The sequence below is a fragment of the Desmodus rotundus genome, chromosome X (genome assembly GCF_022682495.2).
Source record: "Desmodus rotundus isolate HL8 chromosome X, HLdesRot8A.1, whole genome shotgun sequence".
Lineage (NCBI taxonomy): Eukaryota > Metazoa > Chordata > Mammalia > Chiroptera > Phyllostomidae > Desmodus > Desmodus rotundus.
The window spans coordinates 43,730,097-43,743,205 of NC_071400.1; the positions used below are offsets into that span (position 1 = coordinate 43,730,097).

General features: G+C 38.9%; 1 protein-coding gene across 1 annotated transcript in view; it reads left to right on the plus strand.

Moving 5' to 3' along the window:
• NRK (Nik related kinase) overlaps positions 1–13,109 on the plus strand; it is a 315,957-nt gene that overhangs the window by 244,234 nt on the left and 58,614 nt on the right. Inside the window, 1 exon segment of the mRNA XM_053916916.2 lies at positions 5,034–5,226. Coding sequence (XP_053772891.2) covers positions 5,034–5,226 — 193 coding nt within the window.

The window sequence follows — 13,109 nt, forward strand, 5'->3', positions numbered from 1 at the left end:
CTGATATGAGTATTGCTACCACTGCTTTTTTTTTTCACGTATGTTTGCTTGGAAAATTTATTTCCAGCCCTTCACTTTCAGTCTGTATAAGTCTTTTCTCCTGAGATGGGTCTCTTTTAGGCAGCATATTTGTGGGTCATGTTTTCTTATCCATTCAGCTATTCTATGTCTTTTGATTGGAGCATTTAATCCATTTACGTTTAAGGTTATTATTGATAGGTAGTTATTCATTGCCATTTTTTCCTACCTGTGTTTCTCTCTCTTTCTCTTTTCCTTCCTTTCCTTAAAGCAGTCCCTTTAGCATCTCTTGCAGAGCTGGTTTGGTGGAAGTGTCTTCTTTTAGACTTCTTTTGTCTGGGAAACTCTTTATTTGGCATTCTATCTTGATTGAGAGCCTTGTTGGGTAAAGTAGTCTTGGTTGCCGGCCTCTGCTTCTCATTTCTTGGAATATTTTTTGCCATTCTCTTCTGGCTTGGAGCATTTCCACTGAGAAGTCAGTTGCTAACTTTATTTGGTGTCCCTTGTGTGTTACTTCCTTTTTCTCCCTTGCTGCCTTTAAGATCCTCTCTTTGTCTTGGAAATTTGCCATTTTAATTATGATGTGTCTTGCAGTGGGCATCTTTGGGTTCCTCTTGCTTGGGACTCTCTGTGTTTCCTGGATTTGGGTGACTTTTTCTCTCCTCAGATTAGGGAAATTTTCCATCACTACTTTTTCAAACAGGTTTTCTATCCCTTGCTCTTCTTCTTCTCCTTCTGGTATTCCTATTATACGGATATTGTTACGTTTCATGTTGTCCTGCATTTCCCTTATTGCCTCTTCTTTCTTTCTGAGCCTCTTTTCCTTTTCTTGCTCTTTCTGGGTGTTTTTTTCTACTTTGTCCTCCAGCTCGCTGATCCGATCTTCTGCTTCATCAAGTCTGCTTTTGATTCCTTCTACTGTGTTCTTCAATTCAGAAATTGTATTCTTCATTTCCGCTTGGCTCTTGTTGATAGTTTCTATTTCCTTTTTCATGTTAGTATAGTTTGCAGTGAGTTCATTGTTGTTTCCCTGTAGTTTCTGGTAGTTCTCTTTGAGCTCAGAGAGCTCAGTGAGCTTCCTGATAACCATACCTTTGAACTCAGTATCTGATAGTTGACTTTCCTCTTTTTCAGTGAGCATTCTTTCTGAGACTTCCTCCTTTCCTTTCATTTGGGAATTGTTTCTTTGTCTTCCCTTTGTTTGTGAGACTCTTCTTGTTAGCCTCTGTTTCTTAAATTGATCTATTCTGACTCCCTGGGTTTATGGTATGAACTTCTATGGTAGAATGCCAATGGGATTCGGTGGTGCTGTCTCCTTAATCTCCTGTGCTCACTTGTCTTGAGCTGACGTTTATGGGTGTAACACGGCCTAACTCTAGTCTTTTCAGCACTCCAGGTTTTGTTGTCTCAACTGTGGGAAAAAGAGAAAGGGGGGAAGAAAAAAAAAGAAGGGAAGGAGGGAAAAAGGAAGTAGAAAAGGAGGAAAGGAAGGAAGGAAGGAAGAAGGAATAAAGAAAGATCGGAGGCAAGATAAGAAGGAATTTTAACAAAAATTAAAACATAGAAATAGATAAAAGAAGGCAGGAAGAAGGCATAAAAAAGGTAAAGGATGCGAGGAAGAAGGAATAAAATAAAAAAGAAAGGAAGAAGGAATTCAGGGGGAAAGGAGGAAAGGAAAAAAAAAATCTTCTGCTGGCTTTAAACCGGTCAGTTTAGTTCTGGTGGTCTTCCTGTCTGTGCATCGGGAGGTGGTGGTTGGAAGGATTGGTTTCACTTTTCTCCCTTCCTGGGCCACACTCTTTGCTGTTGTTCAGCCTGCAGTCTCCCCAAGTCCTGCAGCTCCCCTCTGCTGGGTGTTCTGCCTTTGTCCTAGAGAGCTAGTAGGCCCTGCAGGGCTCTGTGCCCCTGTGTTAGGTAGGCGTTTTTGGTGTGGTCCCTGGCAGGCCTTGTAGCTGTGGTCCCTGGCAGGTAGTCAGGCTGTTGATCAGCCAATCCAGCTGCTTTGGGCTTGGGTTGCACGCAGGCCGCAGATCCAGGGGCTTTGTGCTTGGGAAGAGTCCAGCCGGCTGATCCAGCTGCCCTGGGCTTGACTCTCTCCGATGGGCGGGTCACCCTTGGACTGAGTCAGGAGGCACTGGGGTCCACTGTTTTGGGCCTGTGGGTGGAGCAGCTATCCTCTGCTCCAGATGCTCTCCCACCTGAGGTTTCAGGTGTGGGCTCCCCTCCGGGGTTTCATGTGTGGGCCCCCAGTTCGCTAATCTGCGTGTGGGCAACCAGGCCTCAGGTGAGCGCCGGGGCTGCTTATCCCGCACTCGCAGTCCAGAGGCGGAAGGGGGAGGGGTGCCAGGGGCCGCGGCTGTTGCCGAGAGTTCTCTAACTAGCCCCTGAGTGCCTCTATTTTCTTTTTCTTTTTGAGAAATTCTTCCTATTCAAGCCCCCCTGGTCCAAACAAGCACCTGGCTGCTCATAGCTCAGCCTGGCCCTCTTCCAAGAATCCTGCAGCAGCCCGTGCGCCTGGTCTGGGGCTTCTGCCGCCCTTGTCCCGCGCAGGTCCCGGGTCCCGGGGACCTTATTGTCCCTAAGCACTCTTCTTACTGTCAGATCTTTCAATGTCCTCTGTCTTTGGTCTCTGATCTTCATATATGTTGGAATACTGTTGGCTGTTCGCTCTGCTCCTCAGATCAGCTAGGTATTTCCGTGGCATTGAGGGGAAGTGGACTCCACTCCCACCTATGTTGCCGCCATCTTCCTCCTGCTAAATAATATTTCATAGTATGAATACATCACATTTTGTTTATCCATTCATTTGTACATGGACACTTGTTTTAGGCTTTTTGAAATCATGAATAATACTGCTGTAAAAATTGGTATACAAATATCTGTTGTTGTAGTCCCTGTTTTCAATTCTTTGGACTATATACCTAGAAATAGAATTGCTAGATGCATAACCGTTAGAGTAGAATTGCTAGATTCTACTTTAGCTTTTATAAGGAACTGTTATAACATGAGATTATAACCTAAGTAACAAACTGTGTTTACATAATGGTTTGCCATTTACAAAAGGTTTACTGACTTTATAAATAAGTTTTAAAATATTCAGATAGCTTCACAGATGCTACATAAATGGGAATTATAACAGATTTTCTACAGCACACAATATTTGAACTAATTCTTTTTTAAAAGATTTTATTTATTTATTTTTAGAGAGAGGGTAAAGGATGGAGAAAGAGAGGGAGAGAAATATCAATGTGTGGTTGCCTCTTGCCCACCCCTTATTCAGGACCTGGCCCACAACCCAGGCATGTGCCCTGACTGGGAATCAAACCAGCGACCCTTTGGTTCTCAGGCCAGCATTCAGTCCACTGAACCACACCAACCAGGGTTGAACTAATTCTTAATAAATGGAAAGTACTTTGATATCTGAAAACACAGGTGAGATTCCAGAGAAAGGAATTATCATGCTAATTTAATTTCCCAGCATACTGTCCTATCACACAAATTTGCTTAGAGGATACAATGGTCTTTCATGAATTAGTCCCCTAGTGCAAGGAGTTAACTTTGTCTCTAAGGTTACCCCTTACCTCTTCTCTGCTTGATGAACTACTCATCTTTCATAATCCACTCACATATCATCTTTGACTTCTCAAGACAGAATTATACACCCCTTCCTCTGTGCTTGCAAGAGTTTTGCCCATTGTTTTATTTTAGTGCTTATGACATTGTAGTTTGGTTATTTGTTTACTTGCTCTTCAATCACACTAGATTGTGAACTTGTAAAGTTCAGGAACTATATTTAATCCATGTTTGATTACTTTTTTTACCCACTCACCCAATCCCAAGGCCCATCCTACGGCTTGGTCTATGATAGATACACAATAATTATGGAAGAAACAATGAAGGAGGAAAACAAAGATAAAAGGCAGGAAGAAAATTCTGTTGATGGTTTCCAATGGGAAAGCATTATCAGTGTGAATGTAGCTATATCTGTCTCTCTGTCTGTCTGTCTGTCTACCTATCTTAATTAAAGACATTTAAACAGGATGCCCCAACATGGTTTTCATAGCACCTCTGGGTATCTCCAGTTATATCGAGGATTTTTTTTTTTTTAATTTACAGAGTAAATGGGTCTTACTTTCATTTTAATTCGAAAAGGACATGTTGCCCTAGAACACTTCTGTGGTTGGAAAGGTCATAAAAATTAGTCTTTGAAAAGATAGCATAACTCTCTAAAGGCCAAGAAGCCCTGTTTGGACATCAAGAAATGCTTATCAAACAGTCTTACCAAAAAGAGTTGGTAGGTTTTTCCACAGGATATAGCATTCCATGTAAAATCTGTCACATTATGTGTCTTTTATCCCTGATTTTCTTCTCTGTAAGTTAATGGAATCCAGCTACATTTTCAGTAAAGCATGTTCACACTTCTGAGTTTGTGTTGGTTGATTTTCCACCATTAGCTTTGCAATTTCACAAAGTGGAACTGATATCCCCACACAGTGCTTTCAGTTTTTTTCAAGTTGTTTTTGGGCATAGCATAGCTGAATGTAAGCTTTGGAGTCAAACGAACTTTGACTTCAAACTCTGGTCTCCTTACTGATCTCTATGACCTTGAATACATTCTTTAATTTTGCTAAGCTTTAGTTTCTTTATAAGTAAAATGGAGATAATTATACTTTCTTTTTGGATTGTTGTAAGGACCCACAATGATATGTAAATGAGATATCTGGCAGAGTACTTGGTACATAGTAAAAATTCCACAAATGTAAGGTCCCCAAATTTTATAGCTAGGGACTTTAAGCCCCTTGAATTTCTCCTCTGACGTCAATTATCTCAACATAGGTCATGTCTCTCTTTTCACAACATTGTTGTGTTCATCTGGTAAATGTAGACTTTATAAGGGTGCATATTAGAGATGTTAAAAAATATTGCATTATATTTTTCAAATGACCAAGAGGCATATTAATATCTCACACTGTTAAGCTCCTTAATAAAGTCAAAATTACTTTTTCATCTTTTAGGAGTCAGTTGGTAGAAGTGAAGCCTCAAGCACCATTTACTCAGGTGCTGCACCCACAGCACCTGATAATGAGAATGACAGTACGGACATATTGGAAGCATCAAGAGAATCAGGTTTTTCTGCCAGCCACTCATCATCTTCCAAAGTTTCTGGGAGGGCCACAAATGCTGAGTTGGATAGTGCTATCTATAAGTGTGTTTAATATACTTTCCAAATGTTGCAGTCTGTTCACATACCAAATACAGTGTTTGCCCACTGATTCATGATCTGAAAGTAATCAGATCAGTCTGATATTCACTTCATACAAATGCAGGGGGAAGAAAGCTTTAAAAATCTACTATTCACTGAGTCTTCATGGCACTTAAATTTCAACTAAAATTGAGAAATTGTGTCCCTTATGTGGATTTTTCCCCAATATAATCATAGTAACTTCAACTACATATATATTCAGAAATATATTTTTATTTTATTTACTGTTATTCAAGTAGAGTTGTCTCCATTTCCCTCTACCACTCTCCCTGACTCCAGGCATCCTCACCTCCCATTCCCAATCCTAACCTTCTTTGGTTTTGTCCATATGTCCTTTATATATATTCCTTGATGACCATTCCCTCAATTACCCCAGTTATCCACTCCCACCTGCCCTCTAGTAAATGTCAGTTTCTTCTTTATTTAATGTCACTGGTTATATTTTGCTAGCTTCTTTGTTTTGTTTCTCAGGTTCCACTTATAGATGAGATCATATGACATTTGTCTTTCACCGCCTGGCTTATTTCATTTAGCATAATTCTTTCCAGTACCATCCATGCTGTAGCAAAGGGCAGGAGCTCCTTCTTTCTTTCTGCTGCATAGTATTCCACTGTGTAAATGTACCACAGTTTTTTCATCTACTCATTTCCTGATAGGCACTTAGGTTGCTTCCAGTACTTGGCTATTGTAAATTGTGCTGCTATGAACACTGGGGAGCCTACATTCTTTTGGATTGGTCTTTCAGGGTTCTTGGGATACAATCCCAGCAGCTGAATAGTTGGATCAAAAGGCAGTTCCATTTTTAGTTTTTTGAGGAAATTCCATACTGTTTTCCATAGTGGTTGCACCAGTCTGTAAACCCACCAACAGTGCACTAGGGTTCCCTTTTCTCCACAACCTCTCCGACACTTGTTTGTTCCTTTCTTTATGATAGCTATTCTGACTGGTGTGAAATGATATCTCATTGTGGACTTAATTTGCATCTCCTGTGATGGCTAGTGATGCAAAAAAGCCCCCATATGTCTATGGACCCCATGTATGTCCTCCTTGGTTAAGTGTCTGTTCAAGTCATTTGTCATTTTTTTAATTAGGTTTTTTCTCTTCCTAGAGTGGAGTCATGTGAGTTCTTCATATATTTTGGAGATCAGACCCTTATCTGAAGTATCATTGGCAAATATATTTTCCCATATGGTTGAGTCTCTTTTCATTTTAATACTCTTCTCTTTAGTCATGCAGAAGCTCTTTATTTTGATGAGATTCCATTTATTTATTCTTTCCTTTATGTTCCTTGCTCTAGGGGATATATCAGTGAAAATATTGCTGTGTGGAATATCTGTGATTTTCCTTCTTATGTTCTCCTCTAGGAGTTTAATGGTGTTATAACTTATATTTAAGTCTTTTATCCAACTTGAATTTATTCTTGTGTATGGTGTAAGTTGCTTATACAGATTCATTTTTTGTATGTAGCTGTCCAGCTCTCCCAACACCGTTTGTTGAAGAGACTATTTTTACTCCATTATCTGCTGCTGCCCCCTTTGTCCAACATTAATTTATTTTAGAGAGGTGGGTTTATTTCTGTGCTCTTCCTTCTGTTCCACTGGTCTATGTGTCTGTTCTTATACCAGTACCAGATTATTTTCATTAGAGTGCCCTTATACTACAGTTTGATGCTGGGTAGTGTGATCCCTCCTACTTTGTCTTCTTTCTTAAAATTGTGCAGCTATTCAGGGTCATTTATGGTTCCATATAAATTTCTGAAATGTTTTTTCTATATCTGTGAAATATGTCATGGGTACTCTAATAGGGATTGCATTGAACCTATAAATCATTTTGGGTAGTATGACCATTTTGATGATGTTAATTCTTCCAATCCATAAACACGGTATATGTTTCCATTTTTGTGTATCTTCCTCAATTTCTTTCTTCAGTGTTGTGTGGATTTCTGAGTACAAGTCTTTTACCTCCATGATTAGGTTTATTCCTATGTATTTTATTTTTCTCATTACTATATGAAATGACATTTTTAAAAAATTTTTATTGTTATTCAATTACACTTGTCTGCCTTTTCCCCCATCCCAACACCCCAAACCAGCCTAACCCACCTCCTTCCCACACCTCCACCCTCCCCCTTGATTTTGTCCTTGTGTCCTTTATAGTAGTTCCTGTAATCCCCTCTCCTCACTGTCCCATTCCCACTACCCCCTGGCTATTGTTACATTGTTCTTAACTTCAAAGTCTCTGGTTATATTTTGTTTCCTTTTTTCTTCTATTGATTATGTTCCACTTAAAGGTGAGATCATATGGTATTTGTCCCTCACCGCCTGGCTTATTTCACTTAGCAAAATGCTCTCCAGTTCCATCCATGCTGTTGCAAAGGGTATAAACTCCTTCTTTCTCTCTGCTGCATACAATTCCATTGTGTAAATATACCATAGTTTTTGGATCCACTCGTTTGCTGATGGGCACTTAGGTTGCTTCCAGTACTTGGCTATTGTAAATTGTACTGCGATGAACGTTGGGGGGCATAGGTGCTTTTGGATTGGTGTTTGAGCGCTCTTAGGGTATAATCCCAGCATTGGAATTGCTGGGTCAAAGGGCAGTTCCATTTTCAGTTTTCTGAGGAAATTCCATATTGTTTTCCACAGTGGCCTCACCAGTCTGCATTCCCACCAACAATGCACTAGGATTCCCTTTACTCAGCATCCTCTCCAACATTTGTTTGTGGATTTATTTATGTTGGCCACTCTGAGTGATATGAGATGGTGCCTTATTGTGGTTTTAATTTGCATCTCTCTGATGGCTTGTGATGCTGAGCATCCTTTCATATGTCTCTGGGCAATCTGTATGTCTTCCTTGGAGAAGTGTCTGTTCAAGTCCTTTGCCCATTTTTTAATTGGGTTGTTTGTCTTCCTGGAGTGCAGTCATGTGAGTTCTTTATATATTTTTGAGATCAGGCCCTTGTCTGAGGTATCATTGGCAAATATGTTTTCCCATACTGTTGCTTCTCTTTTTATTTTAACGCTGCTTGCTTTAGCCATGCAGAAGCCTTTTATTTTGATAAGGTCCCATTTGTTTATTCTTTCCTTTATGTCTCTTGTTTTAGGGGACGTGTATGTGAGAACGTTGTTGCTTGGAATGTCTGAGATTTTCTGCCAATATTTTCCTCTAGGTCTTTTATGGTGTTACGACTTATATTTAAGTCTTTTACCCACCTTGAATTTATTTTTGTGTATGGTGTAAGTTGGTGATCAAGTTTCATTTTTTTTGCATGTAGCTGTCCAGATCTCCCAACATCATTTGCTGAAGAGGCTGTTTTTGCTCCATTTTATGCTCCTGCCTCCTTTGTCAAATATTAACTGACCGTAAAGACTTCGGTTTATTTCTTGGCTCTCTGTTCTGTCCCATTGGTCTATGTGCCTGTTTTTATGCCAGTACCAGGCTGTTTTGATTACAGTGCCCTTGTAATACAGTTTGATATCAGGTATTGTGATCCCTCCTGCTTTGTTCTTCTTTCTCAAAGTTGCTGCAGCTATTCAGGGTTGTTTAAGGTTCCATATGAATTTCTGAAATGTTTGTTCTACATCTATGAAATATGTCAGGGGTGCTTTAATAGGGATTGCATTGAATCTATATATCGCTTTGAGTACTATGGCCATTTTGATGATGTTAATTCTTCCAATCCATGAGCATGGTAGATGCTTCCATTTGCTTGTGTCTTCCTTAATTTCTTTCTTCGGTGTTGTGTAGTTTTCTGAGTACAGGTCTTTTACCTGCTTGGTTAGGTTGATTCCTAGGTACTTTATTTTTCTTGTTGCTATATCAAATGGGATTTTTTTCCTGATTTCTGTTTCTGGTGTTTCATTGTTTGTATACATGAATGCCTTTGATTTCTGATTATTCATTTTGTATCCAGTTGTATTGCCAAATCCATTTATTAGGTCTAGTAGTTTTTTGGTGGAGTCTCTAGAATTTTCTATGTACACATTCATGTCATGTGCAAACGGTGACAGTTTTGTTACTTTTTTTCCAGTTTGGATGCCTTTTATTTCTTTTACTTGTCTCATTGCTGTGGCTAGGAATTCCAATACTATTTTGAATAGAAGTGATCAAAGTGGACAACTTTACCTTGTTCCTCATCTCAGTGGGAAGGATTTTAGTTTTTGCCCATTGAATATGATGTTGGCTGTAGGTCTCTCATATATGGCTTTTATTATATTGAGGAATGCTCCCTCTGTTCCCACTTTGCTGAGTGTTTTTTTCATAAATGGGTGCCGTACCTTATCAAATGCTTTTTCGCATCTATTATTATGATCATGTGATATTTGTTTATGCTTTTCTTTATGTGATGTATTCCATTTTTTGATTTACAAATATTGTACCATCCTTGGATCCTTGAGATGAGTCACAATAAATCATGGTGTATGCTCTTTTTTAATGTATTGCTTAATGTAGTGTGCCAGTATTATTTTGAGAATTTTGGCACCTATGTGCATTAACGATATTAGCCTGATGTTTACTTTCTTTGTTATGTCTTTATATGGTTCAGGGATTAAGATGATGCTGGCTTCATAAAAAGAGTTTGGGAGTCTTCCATCAGTTTGGATTTTTTCGAATAGTCTGTGAAGGATAGGGGTTAGTTATTCCTTAAATGCTTTTAGAATTCTCTTGTGAAACCATCTGCTCCAGGGCTGTTGTGTGTCAGGAATTTTTTGATTACTGCTTCAATTTCCTCTGTTGTTATTGGTCTGTTCAGGCTTTCTGCTTCTTCTTCATTGAGTTTTGGAAGATTATACTTTTCTAGAAATTTGTCCATTTCACCTAGGTTTATAAAGTTTCTTGACATATAATTCTTCATAGTAATTTCTCAGGATTATTTGTATTTCTGTGGTATCAGTTGTGATCTCTCCTCTTTCATCTGTTTGTGTTTATTTGGGTCCTCTTTCTTTTTTTCTTGATGAGCCTGCTTAAAGGCGTCTCTATTTTGTTTATGTTTTTAAATAACCAGCTCCTGGATTTATTGATCCTTAGATTTGTGCTTTTAGTTTCTATGTCATTTAATTCTGCTCTGATCTTTGTTATTTTATTACTTCTACTTGCTCTGGGCTGTCTTTGTTGTTGTTCCTGGTGTTCTTGTAGGCATATGTTTACATGGTTTATTTGAAATGTGTCTATCTTTTTAAGGTAGGCCTGTATCACTATAAACTTCCCTGTCAGACGGCCTTCCCTGTGTCCCATAAGTTTTGGATTGTTGTGAGTTCATTTTCCTTTGCTTCTAGAAACTTTTTGATTCCTTCCTTGGTGTGATTACCAACCAATTTATTGTTTAATAGCTTACCATTCAATCTCCATTAATTTGAATAGTTTTGAACTTTTTCCTGCAGGTTGGTGTCAATTTTAGGTCCCTTGTGTCAGAGGAAATGCTTCATATGATTTCAATTTTCTTGAGTTTGTTGAGGCTTGTTTTGTGTCCTATCATGTGATCTATCGTTGAAAAGGTTACCTGTGCATTTGAAAAGAATGTGTATTTTGCTTCTTTGAGATGGTAGGCTCTATATATATCAGTTAAGTTCTTTTCATCTAGAACAATGTTTAGTGCTGCAATTCCTTTGATGATATTTTCTTTGGAAATTCTATCCGTATTTGACAGTGAGGTGTTGAAATCCAGTACTACAATTGTGTTGCTCTCGGTATCTTTCTTGAAGTCCTGCAAGAATTTCTTTATGTATATGGGTGCTCCTATGTTGGCTGCATATGTATTTACTACATTTATGTCTTCTTGATGGATTGTTCCTTAAGCATACGAGGTGACCTTCTGGGTCTCTTTTTATGGCCATTTTTTTGAAGTCTATTTTGTCTGATTCGAGTATTGCTACCCCAGCTTTTTTTGCACTGTCCATTTGATTGGAAGATTTGTTTCTAACCCTTCACTGTCAGTCTGTGTAGGTCTTTTGTTCTAAGGTGGATCTCCTGTAGGCAGCATATGTGTGGGTCATGCATTCTTATCAATTCTGCTATTCTATATCTTTTTTAAAAATAATTTGATTGTTGTTCAAAGACACTTGTCTGCATTTTCTGCCACCCCTTCTCCACACCCCAGCAAAACACACCTCCCACCCTTGCTTCCACCTTCCCCCTCGGTTTTGTCCATGTGTTCTTTATAGTAGTTCCTGAAAATCCTTCTCCCCACTCTCCCCTCCAGCTTGGCTATTGTGAGATTGTTCTTAATTTTAATGTCTCTGGTTACACTTTGTTCGCTTTTTTCTTCTGTTGATTATGTTACATTTATTTTTTTTCTTTTTTCTTTTTTTCTTTTTTATTTTTATTTTTTTAATTTTAATTTTTTATTGTTATTCAATTACACTTGTGTGCCCTTTCTCCCCATCCTTCCACCCCACCCCGCCTGACCCCCCTCCCTCTCCCACCTCCACCCTCCCCCTTGATTTTGTCCATGTGTCCTTTATAGTAGTTCCTGTAATCCCCTCTCCTCACTGTCCCCTCCCCACTCCCCCCTGCCCATTGTTAGATTATTCTTAACTTCAATATCTCTAGTTATATTTTGCTTCCTTTTTTCTTCTATTTATTATGTTCCAGTTAAAGGTGAGATCATAAGGTATTTGTCCCTCACCATCTGGCTTATTTCACTTAGCATAATGCTCTCCAGTTACATCCATGCTGTCACGAAGGCTAGGAGCTCCTTCTTTCTCCCTGCTGCGTAGAATTGCATTGTGTAACTGTACCATAATTTTTGATCCACTCATTTGCTGACGGGCACTTAGGTTGCTTCCAGTACTTGGGTATTGTAAATTGTGCTGCTATGAATATTGAGGTGAATGAGTTCTTTTGGATAGCTACTTCAGGGCTCTTAGAATATAATCCCAGCATTGGAATTGCTGGGTCAAAGGGCAGTTCCATTTTTCATTTCCTGAGGAAATTCAATACTTTTTTTCTACAGTGGCTGCACCTGTCTGCATTTTCACCAATTCTCACCAATTCTGCATTCTCACAATATACTAGGGTTCCCTCTTCCTGCATCCTCTCCGACATTTGTTTGTTGATTTGTTTATGTTGGCCATGCTGACCACAGTGAGATGGTACCTCATTGTGGTTTTAATTTGCATCTCTCTGATGGCTAGTAATGCTGAACATCTTTTCATATGTCTCTGGACCCTCTGTATGTCGTCCTTGTAGAAATGTCTGTTCAAGTCCTTTGGTCATTTTTTGTTTGGGTTGTTTGTCTTCCTGGAGTGGAGTCATGTAAGTTCTTCATATATTTTGGAGATCAGACCCTTGTCTGAAGTATCATTGGCAAATATGTTTTCCCATACCTTTTGTTCGCTTTTTATGTTAATGCTGTTTTCTTTAGCCATGCAGAAGCTTTTTATTTTGATGAAGAACCATTTGTTTATTCTTTCCTTAATGTCTCTTGCTTTAGGGGACATATCTGTGAACATGTTCCTACATGGCATGTCTGACATATTCCTGCCAATGTTTTCTTCCAGGACTTTTATGGCATTACAACTTATATATAAGTCTTTTATCCACCTTGAATTTTTTTTGGTGTATGGTGTAAGTTGGTGATCGAGATTCCTTTTTTTTTGCATGTAGGTGTCCAGCTCTCCCAACACCATTTGTTGAAGAGGTTATATTTGCTCCATTTTATGCTCCTGTCGCCTTTGTTAAATATTAATTGACCATAGAGACTTGGGTTTTTTTCTGCACTCTCTATTCCATTCCATTAGTATATGTGTCTGTTTTTATGCCTGTACCAAGTTGTTTTGATTACAGTGGCCTTGTAATACAGTTTGATATCAGGTATTGTGATCCCTCC